At 40.4% G+C, this 25,146-nt stretch overlaps 1 protein-coding gene across 1 annotated transcript in view; it reads left to right on the top strand.

Moving 5' to 3' along the window:
* MACROD2 (mono-ADP ribosylhydrolase 2) overlaps nucleotides 1-25,146 on the top strand; it is a 2,010,404-nt gene that overhangs the window by 1,847,365 nt on the left and 137,893 nt on the right. Inside the window, exons 10-11 of the mRNA XM_047744583.1 lie at nucleotides 2,557-2,598; nucleotides 10,244-10,327. Of these exons, the coding sequence (XP_047600539.1) occupies nucleotides 2,557-2,598; nucleotides 10,244-10,327 (126 nt within the window). The remainder of the gene's footprint in view (nucleotides 1-2,556; nucleotides 2,599-10,243; nucleotides 10,328-25,146) is intronic.

Genomic DNA, 25,146 nt, shown 5'->3' with positions numbered 1-25,146 from the left:
TTCAGATGTATCTGTATGTCTTACTTTCCTTACTAATGATAAGTTTCTAGACACCTGTGTAACCTGGTATTTTCTATTTCCCCAGACATAAAGCCACACATACAAAAGGTTACCAATGAGTGCTTGCCACATGGACAAACAGATACACATAGTTGACAAGCAAAGGGATCTTTGACTCTTCCTTTATCTTTCCCGGGGAACTGTGGAGACTCTTTTTCATCCCTTTCTGAGATTCCAGAAAGTCTGTTGCCATAGAGATGGTTCTAGGTATTTTCGATGGCTCTGAAAAATAAAATTTTGTTTAAATGGATTAAGGTCAGGGAAGAATCTGTGAAGAGTTTACTTTGTAACATTTTGATAAATCATTTGGTTAGAAAATTATATTTCTAAGAGAAAGATATTCTTTGTCCCAATATTCTATTCGTGGAAAAAGATGAAAGAAATAAGTTATATAGAAAATCACTAATTTTATAACAATTTGAATGGAAGAAAATTTACTTCTTCAAAAATTAACCATGGCCATCAAGAATTACTTTCCTAAAACCTCAAATTAAATGCATTTTCCATTCCCAGTGACTGGTATATCTATAATCTTCTTTTATAATTAGCACTTTGAAGAGTGTCACATTGAATAAATTTAGCCAAGAAATTATTGGATGTAAAGCATATGTCCGAGAGGAAATTACAAATCCTTACTGAGTCCTCATTGTTTGCAAATCATCATGTAGATCCATGTTGCCCTGGTATGTAAGAGATAGATAGGAAATATAAACACAGGAATTCTCCAATTTGACTTAAAAAATCAGAGAAAATTAAAAACTTTAATTCAGCAGAAATTTCTTCATGGATTTTAGTGTATAAAATTAATCACATTATGTACCAGGGAAAAAAAGGAACATAAGACAGTCTTGAACTTTGTAGAATTTATGATCTAGAGATGGGCATCTGCCAGACAAATATGTTAAAAAGTAGACTCATGATTTGGTGGCAATAATAACTAATACATAAAGTTATATACAATATATAATATATAATATGTATAAATTTATTTAATTAATTTATAATTTTATTTTTAAATTAAATTTATTTAATTTATAATTTATAAATTTATATAATAATATGTTTATATATTATATATAAATTTAAACAGAAATATTTGTATATTATATAATATATATTAATATTTCAGTAGGTGTCCTAATGCTTTATGTAATACTATCTCATTTAATCCTTGCAACAACTCTATGTAGGAGGTATTATTATCCCACTTTAGAGCTGATGAACCTGAAACTGAGAACAGGCGGGTAACTTTTCCATGGTCACATGCCTAATGAATGGGTGGGTGGAGGAGCTGTATGCAGACCTCAGCCCAAACGTCCTTAAAGTTGATACTCAGAAGGTGTTAAAAATAAGCTACAATGAAGAGAAGACTATTCACTCAAACTTGGATGGAGCAGATGTTATGGTGCCTCAGCTCGAAGGATGAGTGTGAACAGAGATGGAGAAAAGCATTGCTTCCAGGACTGAGGCAGGTAGTGGAAACTAACAGAGATCTTAGAAAACAGAATTGAGTGGTGCTTGAGTGAAGGTGGTAGCATGAGTGGAACAGAGGAGGGGAAATGAGGAAGAGTGGTCAGAGCAGGTACTGCTGGCCTTGAGTGTGACCCCAAAGAGTCTAGACCTTTCTCATCAGGCAGACAGGAGTCACTGAACAGTCATGAACCGTATCAGAGCTGTGTTTGAAGATTGATTTGGCAGTTATGTGTAAAAGGAGTTGGAAGAGCACATTAAGAAATCACCAACTAGGGAAGTCTGAATTTGAGTAGTAGTGATGTGAATACAGAGGAAAAAGAAAGAACACAGGATTCAGCATTGCCTGGATGTGAGCATCAGTGACCGAGAAGAGACGACTATACGTCAAAAGTTCAGAAAGCAACTATGTCACCCAGAGAAGAGAGGACGCATGGGTCCTTGCCCAATTACAGAGGGTTTCACTGGGATGAGGGGAGTCCAGTGGGAATGATAGGACTGGGGTGGGCTAGGGGAAGGGCACTTGAATTTGCTTGGTTAAAGATTTGGATTTGCAAGTATAGCAAACTAGCACTTTCCATGGTGCAGTGCAGGGATTGGACCCAGCTGTCAGCCTACACCCAAATAGCGAGCCCCACATTTCTAAATACTTGAGGCGAGGGTGCATCCCTTCAGCATTTAAATGCAGCATTTAAAGTGTGTGATTTTTTTTTTTGTCCTTTTGAAATGACCAAAGTGACTGTGAAACTTTAAAAGCAAAACAAATTGTTGCATATATAGTTTTGTTAGACATATCTAACAATTTTTAAAAGGAAGCATAAACCCTAGGTATTAAAATTGTGCTCTAATGTCTGTTTACATTACATTACACTGATTTAGCATAATAATATAAGACAATAGAAATGCATGGTCTACCAGGTTTCTGCTGAGTATTTTCTTGCCTTTGCATTTTTATTAGATTGGAGAATTCTGGGGTTTCTAGCTTTTGTATGAGCTTTTCTTTGTCTTTTCTCTTTTTTTAAATAGATGATAATGAAGAAGAAGGTGTTGACATCAAAGAAGATTCAGGTATTAAATTTATGATTTTATTCATAGAGTATAGGCAAAGATCATTGTGTTGTTTATGTACGCCTCACATTTTTTTCAAAGAAAAACGTAACAAGGTTAATAAAATAGGTAAAGGGGATTAAGAGTACACTTATCCTGATGAGCACTAGGTACTGTAAGGAATTGTTGAATCACTATATTGTGCACCTGAAACCAACATAACCCTGCATGTTAGCTATACTGGCATGAAAAGACAAAAAAGAAAAAAATAGAAATGTACACTCAAGGTTATAAAATGAGAAAGTAGTTGTGCTAACTCTTGTGGCTTATACAATTAGCATATTTAAGCAGTAGACTTTCAGCTTTCTGAAAGCCGAGGTAAAAATGGAACCTGATGTTATAACGAATAGAGCTGTGTAGCAAATCACCCCAAAGCTTAGTGATTAAAGCATCTGCTTATCCTGCTCATATATTCGGTGGGTCAGGAATTCAGACAGAGCACAGCAGGGCTGACTTCATCCTGCTGCTCTACAAGGTCTGAGGCCTCATCAGGATGCCCCAGCGGCTGGGGGTGAGGGCTGGAATCCTGTGAAGATCTGTTCACTCTCATGTCTGGCCGGCGATTGATACTGGCTCTGGGGCTCTCGGCTGAGACCCTGGCTGGGGCAGTTTTCTGAAACATCTATGCATGGCCTCCTTCAATAAACTGGGCTTCCTCTCAGCATGGCAGCCAGGCTCCAAAGTGGTTTCTCTAGAGACAGCAAAGTGAGCCAGCAGGAGCTATACCCTTTTTAAACCTCAGCCTCAGGAGTCCCACAGAATGACTTCCACAAAACTCTTTTTGGAACAGTCATTAAGACGCCTGCCCAGGTTCATGGGGAGAGAAGATAGGCTCAGTCCCCTGATGGGGAGCAGTGAGGTTTTCGTCAGGTACATGGGACCTGAAGACTTGCTGTGGCCATCTTTGGTACATATATTTGGTACATAGGATTTATTTTTCTCACTATCAGAAATTAAGATGTGTGCCTACTCTTCAAGAAAGACCAGTGTTTGATGAGGGAAATCTAGTGGTTGCAAACATTGGATCTGGCCTAAGGGAGCCACTCAGTATGTGCTTATTAATGAATTCATGAAACCAGTAGGCCTGAATTCAATCCCAGCTCCTCCATTTATGGACTTTAGGTAGAAGTTTTCTCTATAGGCCTTAGTTTATACCTCTGTGGTCAATAAATATTACCATATAGTCTTGTTTGGGAATTAAAGGAGATATACCTGAAATGTTTCTTGGATCTTTGTAAACATGAAATTATTACTTCTTTCTTTCTCCTCTAGATATTGGAAGGGTATAGAACTTAATTCCATAGGATAAGTACTCCATGTTCCCCATTTTGGCAACCACACTGTTCTAGGTATGAGATGGGGCCAGGTTTCAAAAATTAAAATCGATATTTCAGAGGTCCTAATTTTGTGTAACCTGCTATTCGATGCCAGAACTCCATCCATTAATCACCGACAACCTCAGTCTGAGCAGCTCCATTAACAGGGAGCAATTTAAATTCTGAGGTAAACGATCTCTGTTAGTCAAGGTTTGATTAAAATTGTCCTTTCTCCTGGTTAAATCTCTCTTCCTCCCCTGATCTCCCACTGTCTTCGTGGAAAGATACCAGCAGGTCTTTTCTTTGTAACAGCTCACAGGAGCAACGATCATAACTCCTGTCTAGCTTTTAGCTTCTTCTCCGGTCCAAACATGCCTGAGTCCTATGGTTCCCTTGGTCTCCCCAGGGCAGTGGATTCAGAGGGCAGGAGAAGTCGAGGGAGGGTCTACAAGCCAGGAGCAGAAACAAAGAAGGTATTACAGCTGTAATAACATTTGTCAGTTCCCTGCCTGTATATCCATGGTACCCGCCATTGCTTTACAGTATCCACAACAGTCTAAGGAAAGTTCTTGTGGCCCTCAGCTGAGCCTTGTTTGCTGGTCAGGAAAGCAAACTCAAAGTGCCAGGGGGTTAAGTTCTCTGGAGTAGTCCTCAGGAAACAATGGGCAAGAGTTGGGGGAACTGTGCAGTACAACTCTGAGGCAGGTTATGATTCAGTGCTGTCCAGTAGAAATAGGATGGGAGCCTCCTGCTTATCTTCAGATTTTCTAGTAATCACACGGGAAAAAGTAAAGAGAAACAAGTGAAATTAATTTAATACTATATTATGTAATATAAAATATCCAAAATAGTATCATTTCAACAACTAATCAATATATTATAGGAGCCTGATAGTTTACATCCTCTTTTTTCCATTCTAAGTTTTTGAAGTGTGTGTGTGTGTGTGTTTTACATTCATGTCTCAATTCAGACTAGACACATTTCATGTATCTTTTGGCAAAGTGTGGTGTTGGACAACGAGATTTGATACCAACACCCATAACTCCCCAGTGGAACTTGCTCACACCCCGTATCAGCTGCCTTCCCTTTCCTGTCTCCCTTCCCTACTCCCCTCTGGCACTTTCTGGGGTAATTTCTTTTTTCTTTTTTTTTTTTTTTTAGATTTTATTTATTTATTTGAGAGAGAGAGACCACAAGTAGGCAGAGAGGCAGGCACAGAGAGAGAGAGAGAGAGAAGCAGGCTCCCTGCCAAGCAGAGAGCCCGATGCGGGACTCGATCCCAGGACCCTGAGATCATGACCCGAGCCAAAGGCAGCAGCTTAACCCACTGAGCCACCCAGGTGCCCCTCTGGGGTAATTTCTTAAATGAAGCATTTGCTCTCTAATCCTGTCTCAGCGTCTTCTGAGAAAATCCAACCTGAGACAAGGACTCTGCCTTTTGTAAAATATAAAGCCCAAGGTGAAATTTCAATTAGAATATCCATTTCCATACTCATGAGGGATGTCTTATTGCTTAAAAGAACCGTAGATTGAAAAAAAGACTTTAAGTAGTCACCCCATCTTGGATTAAATTTAATGTCAATTTCTTGTCTTCTCCTTTATCCTGCTCATGTGAAGTATCCTTGTAATATCCTTCAGCCATAGGGAGTACTGCCCTTTCAGCTGGCCAATTTAAGGACTTTATCTGGCTAAGGACCATTTGCCTAAGTGCCATAAGTACACATTTCTAGGCAGGGGGAGTTGACTTCTTAATGAGATGCAGCTAGCTCTCCCAACCACTGAGTGATTTTAAGAAAATCATTATTAATGCTAATGCAGAGCCCACAAGGTTTGAGTCAGCATATGAGGTTTGGGGCACTTTAATCGGATCATCAGTTCTGATTTTAGTCTCATCAGGCTTCCTGGGGGTTTTGTGACCAGCAGCTGGATGCAGCTGTGGAAGTCATACTTGATGCCCCAAAGATGCTAAGTCACCAGGCCAGGATGGGCTTGCGAGGCTGATCTCCATTTTCTAACATGGGAATGCTGAAATCAAGGGGAGTTCTGGGCACAATGGTTCCATGATGGGCCACTGGCCTTGCCAGATGTTGGTGAGGAGGCTGGCTTCAGTTCAGATCTCATCCTCGGGTGTCTTGGTCTCTAAGACAGGTCTCTAACCAGACCATTAAGAGCTGCCTTTCTTCCACCCTGTATCACCTCTTTTCTCATACATGTAGAAATGCTGGAAGGATTTTTACAAATGCAGCTAACATTAGTGAAAGGCTACTTGGGAGAAATAACTGGCCAATAAAAGCTAGTGAATGATAGTGAAAAATAATCTGAAGACCCAAAACCAGTAAGGTACTGCTAACCTGACTCTCTGGGTGCAGAGAAACCCAACTGGAGGGAGCCTGTATATTTCATTATTATAAATACACCCATTGTGGTGGTGGTCAAGCTACCAAATATGAGGTCAATGAATGGGGGAGTTGGGGAGAGATAGGTGTGGTCAGCTGGCTCACGTCTGCCCCAGCAAGCGTCTGCTGAAGCAGATTTTAATCAACATGGACCTCATGCCAGTTGCTCCGCATACATGAACTCATTTAAGATATGCAACAAGTCTAGGAGCCAAGGATTGTTACTACACAAGGCTTGAGAGGAATTAGTTCCTGGCTTAAATAGGAGAGCCATAAGTGTGTCTGACCCCAAAGCTCACACCCTGTCTCTGACTCTAAAAGTAACTTAGAGGCAGGAGCTTCTCAGGTGGTGTGAGACAAGGTCATCCTCAAGGTGAAGCTCTGCCCCCACAGAGAATGACAGAGACAAACTGGCTTAAAATCTGAGGATTCCCTTTAAGTCCTTTATCAGTTTCTTTAATCCTAGCTTAGAAAATGTTTCCCCATGTCCTTCCATTCCAAGACCATGCATTGTTGAAATGGGCCCAACCAGGGACAGAAAATCAACAGCCACCTAAGGCAGTTCAGCTACATGAGAGTGAGGAGCACAGTTGAGTTCTTTAAGTGACAAAGCTATGCTCAGAGCAACGCTCCAGGTCTCCACCCTCTGTCAGAAAGAGAGGCAACATAGATCATATGATATGCTGCCTAGGAGAAGTTTGGGTGCTTTGGAGGAATGTTCCTTCAGCTTCTCCAGGTCAAGAGGGAGAGTTGTTTCTGCTGCCCCACAAGTAGAAATCTGGGCACAGAGGCCATGTGTTATCAGTGACTTTCATTTGAGTGCCTCCATGGGTATTATGAAATGATACCAATGTCGTAGATGACTGTTCATAATTAACATGTACCCATGCCTACTGACTACCCAAGGAGGGCTCTATCACTTTTTTTAAAAAATGAAGCACTAGTCCTTTCGGGGTACTTATCTCAAAATGTGGACAAAGAGAGACAAAGAGATGTCTTTCAGAGATGTCTTATCCTTTCCCCAAGAATTCCTATTCAGGTTGGGAAATCAAGTTCATTATCAAAAACTCACTTTCAGGGGCACCTGGGTGGCTCAGTGGGTTAAGGCCTCTGCCTTCGGCTCAGGTCATGATCCCAGGGTCCTGGGATCGAGCCCCACATCGGGCTCTCTGCTCGGCGGGGAGCCTGCTTCCTCCTCTCTCTCTGTCTGCCTCTCTGCCTACTTGTGATCTCTGTCTGTCGAATAAATAAATAAAAATCTTTAAAAAAAAAAAAAAAGAACTCACTTTCAAGAAATGCTGGTTTGGGGTTGAATCCCCAGCATGGGAAACTCTACTCTTAGTCCCTGTTGCAGATGATGCATTTCAGAGGCATCTTCCAGAGAGTCTTACAGTCTCCTTCCAGGAGATCACAAGTATTGCTTTGCCCATTTTATGCATCCTTTTGAGCACAGCATCTGTGCTCAGTGAGCTGTTCCAAGCATCTCATTTCTGATTTTGCTGAACCCATTCTGAAGGGTCAACATCCATCTCACACCTGGTGACAGAAGTTTGGGGGAGTTGCTAATGTAATCATTGGCAGAATTTTTCACCCTGGCCATGGTAATGATCTTAGATGTAACTGACTCACAACCACAGAAAGCCTAACTTTGTGCCCAAAAACCTTTATAGTCCATAATGCTGAAGTTTTTAATAGCACATCTATCAAATGCAATTTTTTGTTCTGTTCCTTTTTTAATAAATGGGAAAAGAAAAATGAGTCGCCATAGCTCTGTAGTGTAATTTTAGAATCCTGGCATAAGGCGACAGCTGCTAAGAGAGTAAGAATTAGGCATGGGCCCCATTATATCTTGGCCTTAAAGAAAGGCCTGTGTAAGGGGGGGAAAGAAAACCGAACTGGAAACGAAATTCTCAAGACACCACTAGGTACCAGGGATGCAAGAGAGATAAGGAAAGACAAATGTCCTTTTCTCAAGGAACTCCCATTCTTAGGAGGTGGGATGGAGAAGGGAAAAATACAAGAAAGAAAGAAGAGGACAAGATGATTTCAGATACATCAAGAGAGGTATTTGAGAGCGATTTCCCTCGCACGCACCCTTCGTATTGGGAATTCACGGAGGCCTTTCTTGGTAGCTGAATTTGGTTGGAGAATTTGGTTGGAGATTAATAGGTGAGAAGAAGGTAGACACACTAGTGTGCGTTTTTGGAGGGGGAGGGGAGAAGAACCACAGATGTGACCATTCTAAGGCAGAAACTAGCATAGTAATGACTGAAGAACACACAAAGGCAGCCAAAGCACAAGCAGGAGATGAGACTAGAGCTGTGGGTAGAGTGCAATGGCCATGTCCTGACCCAGGGACTTGGATTTGGATCTTACTCTAAGACCAATGGTATTTAAACAGATGAGCAACAGGATCAGGTTTATACTGAGAAGGTAACTCTGGCTGCTGCAAGGAGAATAGTTTCAGGGAGATTAGAAAACCGGGACAGAGGTTACTACAGGAAGTCGGGTGAGGGAGGCTGCTGGTTTGGATTAGGATGATGATTGCAAAGGATGAGCTCAGTGGATGAATACAGGATGTTGTGGAGGAGAGCTGATAAGACTTACAATGACCTTCCTGGAAAAGTGACTGAAAGGAAACCTTAAGAACAGTATCTCCGTTTGGGGGTTTGAATTCCTGGGTAGATAGTGAGATGTGAAATACTGTGGGGAGAACAGGTTTGCAGACATCAAGAGCGTGTTGCAGCTGTGCTGTTTGAAATGCCTAATGGGATTATTTACATAAATTTGAAATGCTTGGTGAGAGCCCAGTGATGGGAAATCATGAGGGCTGGAAAGAGGGAGGCACCATTAAATCCCAGCCCTGAAAGGACAGTGGGGGAGGGGGTAGTTACCTGATCCTGGAGACAAAGGGGATGTGGAGAAGGCCAAGGGATTGGGGCTGTGATATGAGATAGAGGGATACAATAAGCCCCTGAAGGCTACTAGTAGCCTAGGAAGAAAGCCAGAAATTTCAAGTACAGACCAGTCTCCCAGTGCACAGCTGGGTGGGAGATGGGGTAGGGGGTGGTGAGTGGATCTGGAGGTGCAAACAGAAGACAGCCAGTTCAAATACAAAACGAGCTGCCATGGAAGTTGAAGATATAAGCTTTGAGCTTAGTAGAGACCAGGACTGGAAATACAAATTAATGCATAACAAAGTATCTATATCTGAAGGGGATGAATTTAGAGATACTTTTCCTAACACTGTCCTCAGAATTTTTTTTTTTCAGTCTTCAGAATTTAAATTATCAGCCTCCTTGGATAGACTCAGCCCCAGGAGGTCTTGGGAAGGATTGAGAAAAGTGGGAACATGTTAATTTAATTGGGGGCATACAGAAGTTGTTTAGAATTTAGATGACTAAAGAAATCTGTTAAATAGAAGGAGGATAATTTCAAGCTCCACCCCAGCCTCCCAAGATGAGATGACATTGCAGCTGATCTAGCTCTACTTTGAGGATTTAGTAAAATGAAATTGCATTTTGGCAACTGTCAGTTAATCCGTGAAGTTTTAAATCAAACTCCCGTGGAGAAAAAAAATAATAATAATTTGGGGTTGCCTTATGGAGAATTTCTTTTAATTTAAAAAAAAGCATTTAAGATTTCACATTTGTGTGAATCATTAATGATGGTCACAAAAAGATGTTAAGCTGAGGCTTTAATGTCAATCTATGTACGCTGGAGAAGCACAGGCTCTTGCCAAAATTTAGCTCAGCCAAAATGACAAATGAAATCTGTGAGCAAGCTTCACTATACATGTGGGTTTACTGAGGGGTGGGGGGAGACTTTAAACTTCAACATAATTTTAAATATTTAATATCTAAATAAAAATGCTTTAAATCTTTATGCTTCCAGAGGGGGTAGAGCCAAAAGGCCTCTCTCCACCCCCCAAGAAGAGCAAAGCAAAGAAGCCAGAATGTTCCAAAGACTCTAGTGAAGGTGAGTCCTGTTCCTCTTGTCTTTAAAAAATTACTCCATGAAAAGAAATTTCTGGTTAACTTTTGAATGATGTGTGTGCTCTAATGTTCTGATATTTCCCAGGGTTCAAAAATCACAGAAGAATTCTTTATCCTTTCCTAATACGTTGATTCTCCCCTGAATGTGAAGACAAAATATCACATTTGGGTTTAATTGGTGAAGGTAAAAACCAAGTTTGAAAAACCCATTTTCTCATTGTGATGTATTTTCTGTTTCCGCAAAGTGCTGACAAGTTGGGGGCTTTGTCATGGAGTAAGTGTAAAGGTAGAGATGTGGGTGTGATGGGCAGTGAGTAGCTAATTGCCTTATTGAGATCATTTGCTCTTTTCAAGAGTACATTCTGAGTTCAGGTTCAAACCTGAGCAGTGGGTGCTGGAAATGTTTCTGGTCTTTTTGTTCTCTTCTACTTTCTAGAAGCCAGCATATCTTTGCATTAAATGGACAGGCTCAATTGGGCTCAGTTTGCTGAAGAAAGGAAGCCAGTCTCTCTTTGACTTACAACACTAGTACCATCTATAAGATACTCACATTTTTCTTTTAAAATGTAGATTAGGTATTTTTTTAAGGGAGCCTCTCATCTCCGGAGTATGCATGAACTTCTTAAAGGGGAACGTATTTATGCTTTCTCGTTTCTCACTTTGGAGCCTCCCTTCATCTGCTGTGAATTGGAGAGCATTATAATACTGATGGTGTCAGCTTGGGTCTTTGGGAAAGAAGATGCCAAGACAAGAAATAGAAGTGCAGGAAATGTATGGGAGGGGGGACCCTTGAGGGTAAAGAGGGGAAGAGCAGGAGGAGGCAAAGGAGAGAAGGAAGATGAGCGGGGAAGAGCCTCCATCTGCAGTGAACTCTGGGAAAGAATGGGGAGGCCCAGAGCACTGGGCAGGAATGGGTGGTTCCAATATCCCCTTCCTCCAGTTCACTCACTGGCTGCAAGCAGCTGGTGGAGAAAGTGGCCTCGGTGTGAATATAATGCTTCAGTGGACCCCAAAGTGTGGCCAGTGGATGCTGTTGCCTCACTTCATTCACAGAAGCATGTTCTTTCTTGAAGGGAAATCCTGAACATTTCTTCTCCATGAGAGCACAGCCCCTGCATGAGTGTCGGGGTTCCAACTGATAAGCAATGACACTGCCTTCGTCCACATCTGGGTTCAGAACCAACTGAGAAGGCAAAGCTATCGGAAAGTTTGAAACCAAAAACATAAGCTTTGTTACTAATGAGGTTAGATGAGAACATCTGGTCTCCCTGCCCCCCAGATGGGCTTCCTAATGCTAGATTTCACTCCTGAATATGAAAGACGTAACCTCTGTCTCCTCAGGAGCAAGTACCATTGTTCTTGGTATCTTGGGTGCCTAGACAGAGGCTACTGGGTAAGCTAATTATATGAAAAAGAACAGCCCAAGACACGCCCTCTCTGTGGACAAGGGGATCTGAGAGAAACTCCAGATGAATGTGTTTCTTCCCCCCAGGCTTGGAGAAGTGAGGGGATGGGGAAAAAGGCACAGCACTAAATGTTCTCTGCCCTTTGGTTGAGGAGTGAGAAATAAACATTTCCAGCTAACAGTAAATGATAGAAATAATGTGTATAAAGTGCCTGGCACAGGTCCGGCGTTCGTAATGGCTATTATAATCGCCATCATAATCAGCACCCAAATGGGTGCACACTGCTCTAATTCACTTAACATGCTTGAAAGCTTCAAACCATTCATGGTGAACACTTAGAACCCTGGAGAAGGCCAACAGCTGTAACAGCCCAAGAGGGTAAGAGTTTTGGACTGTCATCTCTTACTCTAATGAGGTCATTTCCTGGACAATCTCTTGAGGTCATGATTGGGAAACGGGTTAAGGGCAAAACAACAATTGTCTTTTCCTTAGAGAGGCTCCATCTCACCTAGTGGTTCCCAGCAAATGTCCAACCCACATCAGAGGTGGTTTCCTGGAACCTGGGCCTGTGGTCATTTTGAGTGTCACATGGTGAGCCATAAACTGCTCTTCCCACTTATTCCTTCAGATGAGCAGAAACTTCTTTTGCCTCTCAAGTAATTTCCTTTGCTTAGGAACATCATTGTGTCATCCCAAGATGAGTAGATAATAGGCTTCACCTCACCCAAAGACGTGGTCTCAGAATGTGCTCTGAGGCACCAAAGTGCCATCACTGTGGATTCGTGACCAGGGACATTCTGTCTGTGGCATCATGATGAAATCTAACATTAGCCATTCTATAGAAACACGGGAATTGTGTGTTTGTCCCTAAGATGGCTTTTGGGGCAAAAAAGTAACCATTGCGGGAAAATGGTAAGAAGGGGACATGGCGGAGGTAGATGCTTCTATGATGGGCACTCATTATTTATCAGTGTTTCTATTTTGATGAAATAAAGTAGGTCCTGAATTCATGTTAATTCATGTTACATATATTTCACTTCTTCTCATGATTCAAAGTGTTATAATCTTTGATTGGCAAAGAGTTACAATTCTTTCCCACTAGACATGCAAAGGGAATATTGCATCCCTGGGTGAAAGGGTAATGAAGATTATGATCCTTCTCTGTGGTGGGCTTCCCATTTTAGAATTATCAGTCCTGTTCCAATGTGGTCATTTCCCTTAGATAGATAGATAGATGATAGATAGATAGATAGATGGATAGATAGATAGATAGATAGAAGTATCTATCTATCTATCCATCCATCTATCTATCTATCTATCTATCTATCTATCTATCTATTTCAGTAAGAGAAGTTTCTGGTATTTTTATTTATAGATCACTCAGCTTAATTCTCCGTCACTTGGCCTCCTCTTACTTCTTCTCTCCTTTGGGTTCCCAGCCCTGATTCCAAGCCTCATGGGTCTTCCTGATTACCTCAGTTTACCTTATAATATCCATTCTCAGACAAGATCATAGAGAATAGAGTTGGAACACAAACTCACCTAAATTTTCTGGCATATATAACTGTAATAACTGTATCTTGATCCAGAAGAATTTTGCGAACGTCTGGGCAAGTCATTTCATTCTACCGATCTGTTTTAAAGTAGACTACGAGTGGTTTTTAACTTGCCCAAAGTCCATGCAGCTTGTTAATGTCAGAAACTCTTCTTTTTTTCTACAGACAACATAACTTTGCTAACCCTTTTCCCTTTTCCTCTTCTGGAAACTAGATCTAGTTTTTTTGAAGGAGGCAATTTTGCTATCATTGCAGGCTTGACTGGAAGCCTTATTACTTTAGCAAATGTTGTACTAAAGTACTGAACACCATAAGAAATAATCAGACAATTTCTAAATGTATTTATTAGCATTTTTGTATGGTGGACTTTGGGATATAGAGTTTCATTTTAATTGTTTTGATTGAACTTTCATGGATCAGAGTATTGACCCACTGAAACACCATGCCAATAATGAAATGATTAGTAACTTCAGATTGGCTGGCATCTGGTATAAATGATAAGCCAACCATGAGCTGACAAATTATAGGATCAATTGTTATAGGATTAAATGGCAGTTCTAGCAATTCCAACTCTCAGGAATTTGGACCAATTTTTTCTTTCAAAAAAATTAATTGAAAGAATATTATAGAAAACTTAGCCCCATTAAGAACACAAGTTCCTCTCACACTCTTTCCTCCTTCTTTCACCGGGAAATCCTTTCAGAAGTTCCTTTAATGAAAATCTCTCTGGCTTTGTTTGCGTGGAAACATCATTTTACTATTTTTTAAGGCAATTTTCCTGGGTAAAAATTTGAGGTTGGTGGTTATTTTCTTGCAGCATTTCAAGATTTTTTCCCCATCCTTACCAGTTCTGTAGTTGTTAAGAAGTAATATCTCAGTCTAATTGTCTCTTTTTTTTATATTTCAAAATGCAATTATATATTTATTATGTATTATTAAATAAATGAAAGTAATTTTAAAATATTAGCATTGTTATAGTAGCTTCTTTTTATTTCATTTAATTTTATTTTATTTCTTTTCTGTGTTCCAAAATTCATTGTTTATGCACCATACCCAGTGCTCCATGCAATACATGCCCTGCTCACCCACCCCCCATCCCCCTTCCCTCCAAAACCCTCAGTTTGTTTCTCAGAGTCCACAGTCTCTCATGGTTTGTCACCCCCTCCGATTTCCCCCAACTCCCTTCTCCTCTCCATCTCCCAATGTCCTCTGTGTTAATCCTTTAAGTGAAACCATGTGATAATTGACTGTCTCTGCTTAATTTATTTCACTCAGCATAATCTCTTCCAGTCCTGTCCATGTTGATACAAGAGTTGGGTATTCATCCTTTCTGATGGAGGCATAATACTCAATTGTATATCTCGACCATATCTTCTTTATCCATTTGTCCATTGATTCTTTCTACAGTTTAGAGACTATGGCCATGGCTGCTATGAACATTGGGGTACAGATGGCCCTTCTTTTCACTACATCTGTATCTTTAGGGTAAATACCCAGTTGTGCAATTGCAGGGTCATAGGGTAGCTCTATTTTTTAATTTTTTGTGGAATCTCCACACTGTTTTCCAAAGTGGCTGCACCCACTTGCATTCCCACCAACAGTGTAAGAGGGTTCCCCTTTCTCCACATCCTCTCCAATACATGTTGTTTACTATCTTGTTAATTTTGGCTATTCTAACTGGTGTAAGGTGGTATCTCAACATGGTTCCTTTTTTAGATTCTTTTCTTTCTAGTTGCATTGACAATCTGGTCTTTATCTTATTTGTCCCTCGGTTTCAGTATGATGTCCCTCGGTTTCAGTATAATGTCCCTCTGTGTGGGTTTCTCTTTATCCTTTTAATATTTGCTCGCTTCTTGGATATGGGAATAAACATTTTTTTAGTAAAGTTCTGAAAATTTTTCTCCTATTGCCTCACCAAATATTATACCTCCACTATGTCCTACTCATTCTTTTTCTCTCCTTCATTACTCCTAACCTACATTGTTGTTGTTGTTGCTGTTCTTATTGTTTTCCTGTGTCCCTATCTAGCTCTCTTTGATGCTTTCTGGTTACTTTTTTCAAGCTTATCACTCTATTCATTAATCTTATTTAACTTTATTTAATCTAATTTCCATTGTTATCCTTTTCATTTTTATAAGTTTTATTTGGTTCTGTTTCAAATATAGCTGGTCATTCTTTATTTAATAACCACATAAAATATTTAAAAAATAATCTGTATCTGAGATTTCAATATCTCTAGTCCATCTGTGTAAGTCAAATTCTACAGTTTGTTGTTTTTGCAGATTCATAGTTATGGTTATTTCTTTGTATGTTTTGCCTTTTTTTATGGCCATGTTCTTTAGATTTTTCTTTGTGGGGATTTTCTGAAGTTGGATTAAGAGTTTATTTATTTATGTTTTGTTTCTGAGATGCCTGAAGATACTGCTGATTCAGGGAAACTAACTACATATTTGGCATAGAGTTTTTTGTTTTGTTTGCTACTTGTTTAAGCCCATGTTAGTACACATGTATTATAAGATTAGGAAATCTCAACAGAGACTTTTTTTCTTCCTTTCTTCCTCTCCAACCAGTGCTAAAACTGAGAGGGGAAAATTTCCCACTATACTCAGAACCAAAGCACAGGTCCTATGGCTCATATGTGTGGCTCATTCAAACCCAAGCTTTAGCTAGTGGTCATCAAAGAGTATTCCCATCTGCATCACCAACATCACTTGGGAACCTGTGAAAATTACAAATTCTAGGGCCTCACCTCAGAGCTACTGAATCAGAGATACTGAGGTAAGACCCACAAATCTGTGTTTTTAAAAGCCCTTGGGGTATTAACACATGCATACTTGAGTTTGAGAACCACTATTCTAGAGTCTAGACCATCCGGATGTTGGCAAATGCCTCAAAGCAAACAATTATTTCAGTGCTTGCTTACAAATCTTGATTTAATCGCCATCATTTCTGGCTTCTTAGGAGTTTCCTTACAAAAGCACCAGCTCACCCATTTTTCAAGAATTAGATATGTGATAGGTAGATTGGATAAGTGATTGGTAGACAGTAAATACCTACAAATATACATATAAAAATAGAAATATAAATGTGTATACATGTATGTCTACATATATAATAGTCTGGGAAGATACATGTCAAATTGATCTCAGGAGTTACCTTAAAGGAGTGGAGAAGAGATGGGGGCAGATTGGGAAGAGTTCAATACTCAACTTTCTAAATTTGTGCATAATTGGAAAATGTACATATATACGCAAGAATTATTTTGTATTGATAAAACAAAAACATACTTTCATTTAAAAACTAGAGATGTTATGCTTCTAAAATTCAGTAGCAAATTTAGAACGGTAATTTTCTCCATACATTCATCTCCAAAGCCTTCAGTGGCTTTTGGTAATGAATGCTATTTTTCCACCATATTTTTTACAGAAAGCACTAGCACTTTGGCTCTCGCTCTACAATTGCCTCTACATAGAATATTCAAGGAGCCTACATGGGATACACATTCTTCAGGAACCTGAACACTTGTGATGCTAAATCAAGCAGCCCTATACTGCACTCTAAAATATTGATTTCTTTTGTCAGATGAGATTACATGTGGAAACATTTTGGAAACTAGAAAGCACTTTACAAGTTTGAAGGATCTAATATTGCTATTAGAGGTATTATTATTATTGTCTCGACTAAAATAAATTTTTCTGAACACATGAACCATTGGTGGAATGCACATCATATTTCCTAAGTGGCAGAATTTTCTCCCTGCCCTATTATTTTTCCTGCATATTAATGTATCATGTGACATGCTGTTTTGTGAGTGGCTGGACAGAAGGGACATTCTATCTTTCAGAATGCCATGCAGGAGTTCATGCATTATATTCATAAGCATGATCTTTAATTTAATTTTTTGACAAGTGCAGTGAAGGGTAAAATCAGGCAGTCATAATTTTTACTTAGCCATCACTCAAATGAGCTTAGTGATTGACCAGCTTTAAAAAAAAAGAAGAAGAAGCAGGAATGAGGAAAAGCAGCTTTCTCATGAAGAAAAGCTTTTTTTTATCCTCTAGACCTTAAAATACCAAGAATTTAAGCAAAAGGTAAAATTTCCACAGTGAAAATCAGAATACAATAAAAGTCCATGTTGTCATCTTGCTTTAATTATTCTCTTCATGTTCTGCATGATTCAGGGCCATTCTGAGCTATCACCCTACTGCAAATTAGTAGAAGAGCCCAACAGTCACGCTCTCTACAGTCACCCATTAAACAGAGCTGTGGTTCTAAACACGGAGTCCTGTTTCAGTTAGCATTAGGATTTTAAACAGGCTCAGAATACATTGAGGCATTTTCCATAGTGAGAAGGAAGAACTTACATGGGCAGACTAAGCATAGGTGCTGTGTGACATAGAATGATCCCTGTCTATGCCTGTGGTCACTGGCATATTATTGGCAATATTCGCTTTCACGCTCTGGGGTGTCCTGTCTTGGGTGATAACATACATGGATGTTCTTACTGGAGGAGAAACCACAGTTCGACATGAGTGTAGACGGAGCTCTTGACTGTACAAGTTCTGCTTCCTATGTTGGCAGTTTTTCTAACCTAAAAGTCAGTTTCTTCCTTATTAAATGAAGGAAAGACCTCCCCTGTGGGAATGTGGGAGATTTAAACAAGATTATGTGTGGAAACTGCCTACCACAATCTCAGGACAGAACAGCTGGTCAGCCCAAGCATATGGAATCAAAACAGGAAGAGCTTCCTCCCATCAAAAACTCACCCACCTTGCTTATTAAGGCTTGAAATTCCTTTCAATATGAACAAAAGAATGTTGCAAATAGAGAAAAGACTTAAAAGGCATTGGCTGAATCTCCTCTCTTGCTAGGTGTTTTTGCTCTTCTCTCTCCCTTAGATTCACCAGCCCTCCACTCCCCTGACCAATCACATTAATTTCTGTCCCAAATGGACTTTCACCCAACCTACTTTCTCCTTCCTGATCTCAATTCTTTATTATTTTTTTAAGATTTTATTTTTAAGTAATCTCTATACCCAACGTGGGGCTCAAACTCATGACCCTGAGATTAAGAGTCACATGTTCTACTGACTGATCCAGCCAGCCGCCCCTTGATTCTTTCTATCTTCAAGTCAAACTTCCTCAGAAACTGGTCTACCTTCAATATTTACACAACCTCCTTCCTCAGTTATTCCTCAGCCTCTGCTTCCTGCCTCTAATAGTTTGTGGTGGGTACCAGGTTAGACAAGGGGCAAAAAGGAGGACTTGGTCTCTGATTATGGTCTGTCAGTTTAGACCTACCAATGAGACAGTCACTGTCCAGCCCCCATGGGCTCTTGAAGTTTGGTGACTCCCTGCTATTTCTGTAAGATGCTAGGAACAAAGATCTCTCTTCTGAGGTTTGTTATTGTGCCAACTACCAGTGGTCTTGTTCTCCCAGATAAGTGTTTCTCAAACTGTGGCCAATGGAGCCCCAAAGCCCATTAAGGAGATCTTCAAGGCCAAAGTGAATTTTACATGGAGCTCTACTCTCAGAAGTCTCCATTCACATGGAGTACAGTGGGAATGGTATCCCCTGGAGTTGTACAAAGTAGTGGTGTCGCAGAGACACCCCACAGCATCCAACCACATCAGCATAGATCCCCACCACCCACATATACCTTTTCTATGCATTAATTCCACATCTTTGTTAAATACCCACTACTTGACAATACAGGCACTATTCTAGGTATTGAAAATGCACACACACATAGACACACACACATAGACACACACACACACCCTTCTTTTTAGGGGGCGTATATTCTAGGGTATGTGGGGGTAGCAGTTGATGGATTTAAAAATATTAAGTAAAATATAATACATAGTAAGCCAAATGGTGTCATATGCAATATTATTTATCTGTTGCTGCCTGAAATTTTATCTCAAACTTTGCATCTTAAAACAACAGTTGGGTCAGGAAATGGGAATGGCTTACCTCAATGGTTCTGGATCAGACTGTCTTGTGATAGTGTATGACGTTCTAGGTCATCAGAGTCTAGGTCATAAAAGAATATGGCTTCTGCCTGGTTGTCTCTTGGATCACTCACTCTAGAGTAAGGGAGCTATGTCCTGAGGACATTCCACCACTATGAGAAGGTCTACATGGCAAGAACCTAAGGCATCCTGCCAAAAGCAAGCAACAATCTGCAAGTCATTTGAGTGAGGCAGGAATCAGATTCCCCTGCCCCAGGCAAGCCCTCAGAGGACTGCAGATTATGGTTGACATCTTGACAGCAACTGCATGAGAACCTCCAAGACAAGTACCATCCAGAAAAACCATGGAAGAGGAGTTAGGGAATGCCCCTGTCTGTATAAGTTGGTGGTAGGGAAGAGTCTTAGGAGAGAGATGGGTTAAGGTTACAAATATGCTGGACCTTAGAGATTCTCAGGTTGATATTTGAGAAGAAGCGTGAAGAATATAAAAGAGTAAGCTGAGAAGTTAAATGGGCAAAGAGCATTCCAGTAGAGGAAATAGCAAGCACCAACGCTCTCATGAGAGAGAGGTCTGACCTACTACTCTGAGAAAAGAAGGTCAATGTGAGTCACTGGAGAGGTCATTAAGGGTCATTGAGGGTTGATCCCTTAGAGACATGGGTCTCATACTTAAGTGTGCGTCACCTCAGGGCAAGTCAAACCATATTAAACCCAGTCTCTGATTCAGGCAATCCGGGGTACCCAAGAATTTGCAGTCTTAATAATTCCACAGGTGATGCTGGTGTCCTGGGCTGAAGACTCCACTTTGACAATCAGTGCCAAGGGCATGGGGGCCACTAGAAGAATTTAGGCTTTGTCTCTGAGTGAAGTGAGAATGGAACATATTAAACAGAGGAAAGACATAATCTTACTTACATTTTAAAACAATATTCTGGTTGTGTTGAGAATGGGGGGAGGGGGCAGTGGCTAAGGTTAGAAACAGGGAGATAGTCTGTTGGGGCAAGAGATACTGGTGGCTTTTCCCAAATGGCAGTTGGGGAGTTGAGGGAGAATTTGTCAGATTCTGGACATTACATTAAGGTAAAGCCAATCAGTTCACTGACATGAGATATGGCATCTGACAGAGAGAGAGAGGAATCAAGGATGAGTCTTTATGTTCTCCACAACTACCAAACCTAGAATAGAAGTTGAACCCTGCTTCCACTTAATTCAAACTTTACAAGAAAAAGAATCCTTATTCCTACCCTCCATCACGTCTGTCCAGGTAGTTCTTGCTCCCGGCACCCTAGGAAGGTCATATTTCCCCATCCTGAGGCAAACTTTCCAATCAAGCAAAAGGAAAATATTCAGGCATGAAGAAAATTCTCATCAATAACAACTAAAAGAGAGTCAACACAAGTGTGTTAACAAAGAACACAACTCACAGAAAAGATTATTTTAGGTGCTTCAGGTACTGAAGATTCCTATATGTTCTCTGCCAACAAGACATGTTTGTTATTGCTGTTATTTTGTTTACTTTCAATCAGTAATTTTCCAGTTAATGGATGATGGTGGAACTGTTGTCATGTATGATGAGGGCAAGAAAGAAATTAAAGAAGAAAAGAAAGGAGGATGGGAGGCAAGGAAGCAAGGAAAGGGGAAATACGGTTGTAGGCTCTGGGAAAGAGCCCTGAACTAGGAACCACTAGACCTGAATTCTAGGCATAGGATCAAACCCTCCACCTAATATCCCTGAGGCCCCCTCCAACTATCAAATTCTGTAATTCTACCTAACCATCAAATTCATGAAAATCGATTCTTTATGAGATCACTCTTTCATGCCTAGTAAATATTTTCATCCTTAATTTAAAAGTTTTGAGTCATGGGTTTTAATAATGAAATAGGCCTCTCAGAACATCTCATTTCACAGATGGGGAAACTTTTTTTAAAAGTCCTCTAGAATTGTCTAGAGGACTCACATGAAAAGTAATCCTAAGTGAGCTACTGAACAGCAAAGGGAAAGACCTGTTTCTCAGGCCATCAACAGTGTTTCTTTCAATAATATTTTTTTAAGTTTCTTTCTTTAAGTCTTTTAAGTGTGGGTGAGTAATTCAGATTACATGTGCTTTGCTGTTTGCCTGTTTTGATTTCCAAAACTGAGGATAAAGAATGCATTTGTTTGTTTGGTCAAAAATTCAGTCCCTGGGTTTATAGAGGTAAAACATTAGAGTGATTTTTTTTTCCAGCATTGTCCCCATGCCGAGAGGACCTTTGATGGCTTATAATATTAGATACTAATTTTTCAGCAAAGTAAGGTTTGGTTTGGTTTCATCTTTAAGGAGAACTATTGCTATTTGTACATTGTTGAGTTTTCACATAGGGTTTTGCCATTATATTTCAAAATTTCAATTTGCTACTGTAACAAAGTTGTGCTTTCCTACGATACCGGAGAGAGCCTTAAAGCAGTCCACCTACGCTGGAATTATCTGGGTGGGTAGCGCATGCTCCTAATACCTTGCTCGAGCATTCCTCTCTCTTGCCACTCTGGAGCCATCAGAGGCTACTTCTGAAATGACTCCATCTCCAGGGATTGTCCTGCTTGACGCATGATACACAGAAAACCAGGCTATTCTATTCTCCTTGGACAAAAATGCCAGCAGATCACTTGAATCATTTCTCAATTCTCTATCCTGAGAATTCCTCACTGGTCTCTAATAATCTTTGCTGCTGGCAGAAAGGAAGTAGATAAGGAGTTTGGGAAGAAAGGGGTGGACCGAAGGGGAGGTAGGTTTTAGAATATGGGGAGACAATGAGGCGTTTTTGCTGAGTGGTGAATGGTTGCAAACTGCTACTCTCAGGGGAACTTACTCCTTCAGTCAAAGCTGCCACTTACGGTGAATGCTAAAAATGTGGATTCTTGCCCTCAGTCCCAGCCTTCCACCAAATCACAAAGTTGCATTTTAACTCGATGCACTGCATCTTTGTAACACCATTTTTTTTTATACTTGGTTTTTATTTTAGACATTCTCAAACTTCGAGCCAATTTGCAAGTACACTGAAAAGAACCATTTTCTTCTTCCATAGAATTTTCTGGGGGAACTTTTAAAAATCCTATGCTTGTGTCCCACCCCCAGACCAATGAAGTCCAACCTCCAGTAGAGGAACCCAGACAACAGATTTTTTTTTTTCAGGCAAAAAAAAAAAAAAAAAAAAAAAGTATATTTTTAAACACCTTGTGTCAACCTCAGGTGTAGTCAAGGTTGGGAATCCCAGGTTTAAGCATCCCGTTTCCTGAGAATTTGGTCTCAGATCACAGATTCTGTCTGTGTCAGACAGATGTCTGTGTCAAAATAATTGATGTCAAAAATAATTGACCCACCTGTATTGATTAGGCACTGAGACAGTGACATTAGCATTTCCAGACATCGAAGGGGCCATTTACCTAACATTTATTGTACACTTTTTATGTGCCAGACATTTTTCTAAGCACTTCACATTTAACTCATTTCATCTTTAGAAGAATACTATCAAGCATGTGCTATGATATCCCCTTTTACAGATGAGGAAACTAAGGCACAGAGAAGTGAAAAAATTGTAGAATATAACATGGCCAGGAACTCTGGGAAATCAGGCTTAGAAATAAGATAATATGATACCAGACCTAATTGCCAGCACTTCTTAAACTTTGCATTTGAGAACACAAACTTCTTCTAGTTTTGATTTTAGAGTCAGCTGGAGAGTTAAAGAACACTGAGGCCCAGTCTCACTGAAGAAGGATGGGCACTGGGCCTTTAACTTTTTTTCCCAAGGTCCCCAGGGGTTCTCCCCAGAACAGGGAATCTTCAGGAGAAAGGGAGCATGAAGATGGCCAGAGGAAGGTATGAAACAGAAGGTCTAGATAGACAGGAAAGAAGCAAATGGCCCAAATGACAGAGACATTGAGTTTAGGGTGGATGTGGATTGGGGCCAGAATAGGAAGAATTTTGAAAACCAAGCAGAAGAGTCTGGACTTTATTTACTGATCTCCAGGAGCCATGCTGGACTTTGTCACCATCAGAGTGGCATGGGGCTCCTTAGGTGAACTTAATATGAAACACACAGTGATGCTCTATACATTTTAAAAGCTAGATCCCAAAACTTAGACCTACCAAGACATTTTCTGTCTACCAAGTCATGGAGATAATGCATTTAATAATGATCTTCTGTATGATCAGAGGATACATGTTACCACTATTTCTGGTCAAAGCTATTGTACTACCCTATATTGAGACTAAACAATGCTTTGCATATCAGCAAAGCAGGGGCGCCAAAAATAAGTAAGAAAATCTCAGCTTTGATTAATCATCCAGAATATTGTAATCAGATCATTTAAAGAGAAGTTTTCTTTTAAAGCATATATAGAGATTGGACCAGGTTAAAATAGAGTATGTGTGTGTGTGTGTGTATGTGTGTGTGTGTGTGTGTATTTTTAATTTAATTTTATTTTATTTTAAAGATTTTATTTATTTGAGAGAGAATGAGTGAGAGAGAGCATGAGAGAGGAGAAGGTCAGAGGGAGAAGCAGACTTCCCAAGGAGCTGGGAGCCCAATGCGGGACTCGATCCTGGAAGTCCAGTATCATGACCTGAGCCGAAGGCAGTCACTCAACCAACTAAGCCACCCAGGCGCCCTAATTTTATCTTAATATGAGGATGGGGGACAACACCAAGATCTGTTTGGTCTTTAAGATTTCTGGAAGTCCTAACTCAGCCCTATTGTCAAATTTGATTGTTCCTTGTATAATACCAAATTAACAAATGAGCAATGATGTAGGTATGTCCTACCATCATCTCCTTTCTTTTTGTGATTATTAAAATACACCCAAAACAAAGGTAATTTCTACAGTGATGGCAAGATTTGCTACAATTGTGGGCATTTTGCTAATTATCTCCATCTATTGTTCTGCTAAATAGGTGGTCTCCCCATATCACCCATCCTAACCACCCTCTGTCCCTGTGCGTAGATGCAGAGATATAAAGCATGGCAGTCAGAAAGAATGTTAATAAGGCCTGTGTGTCTACTTGCCAAGGAGCTACTTTGACCAGACCTCCTGCCCTTGAGCTTTGGCTTGGTTAGTCAATGCTTCTAATTCTGTTTTTCATTATCATGCTCCCTATAGGAGCGATCTTAGGGCATTCTGTCCTAAGTCTCCCCTGAAGTTTTAATGCCACAAATATGCTGTATATCTGTTTACATGCTGTGGCCTTTTGGAGGATTTGTTTTTCCCTGCCAGAAACAAATGCTTGTCCCACATTGGGAAAGCATAGATTGTACTAGGGACGGTGCTTACAGCAGATTTGAGAGTGGCAGAAATATAAATGCATAAAGTGTTTATTCTCTTGGACCTTCGCTGCCAGACAGAAATAGCTCTGTTCTTCCACCCAAGGCCACAGCACCCGTAGGAGCCCTCTCCACTTTTAGTTAACCAACCACTCCCTCCCTCCTCTCAGGCCTGGAGATGGGAATGACTCCCCTCCGTCGTTGGCCCTGTAGAGCCTCACTGTCCTTTATTCCTTGCCTTGATTCTGTGCACATCTTTTAAAATATCCCTTCATGAACTCCCTCACACCCTTTTGAATGTGCCCCTGCTTCCTGTTGGCACCAGGGTGGGTCTTTTCCAGTTGGAATCCTTATTACCTCATGGGCCTGATCATCCAAGACACAAGGCCCCTTCAATCACACATTCTATCTTTGCTTTTTTTCTCTTCCCTTTGGAAGTCTTGCTCTTCTCTTTCTCATTACTTAGCAACAATGCTTACTCTTTGAAATGCTTTCTTGTGGGGGTGGGGGGTGGGGGGGTGTTGTTTGGTTGTCTTTGTCTCATTTTTCCCCTTGCTGTTGCATTTT

This window comes from Lutra lutra, chromosome 9 (assembly GCF_902655055.1).
Source record: "Lutra lutra chromosome 9, mLutLut1.2, whole genome shotgun sequence".
NCBI lineage: Eukaryota > Metazoa > Chordata > Mammalia > Carnivora > Mustelidae > Lutra > Lutra lutra.
The sequence above is the reverse complement of the archived record's forward strand: the minus strand, read 5'-3'. Positions and strand labels throughout refer to the sequence as shown.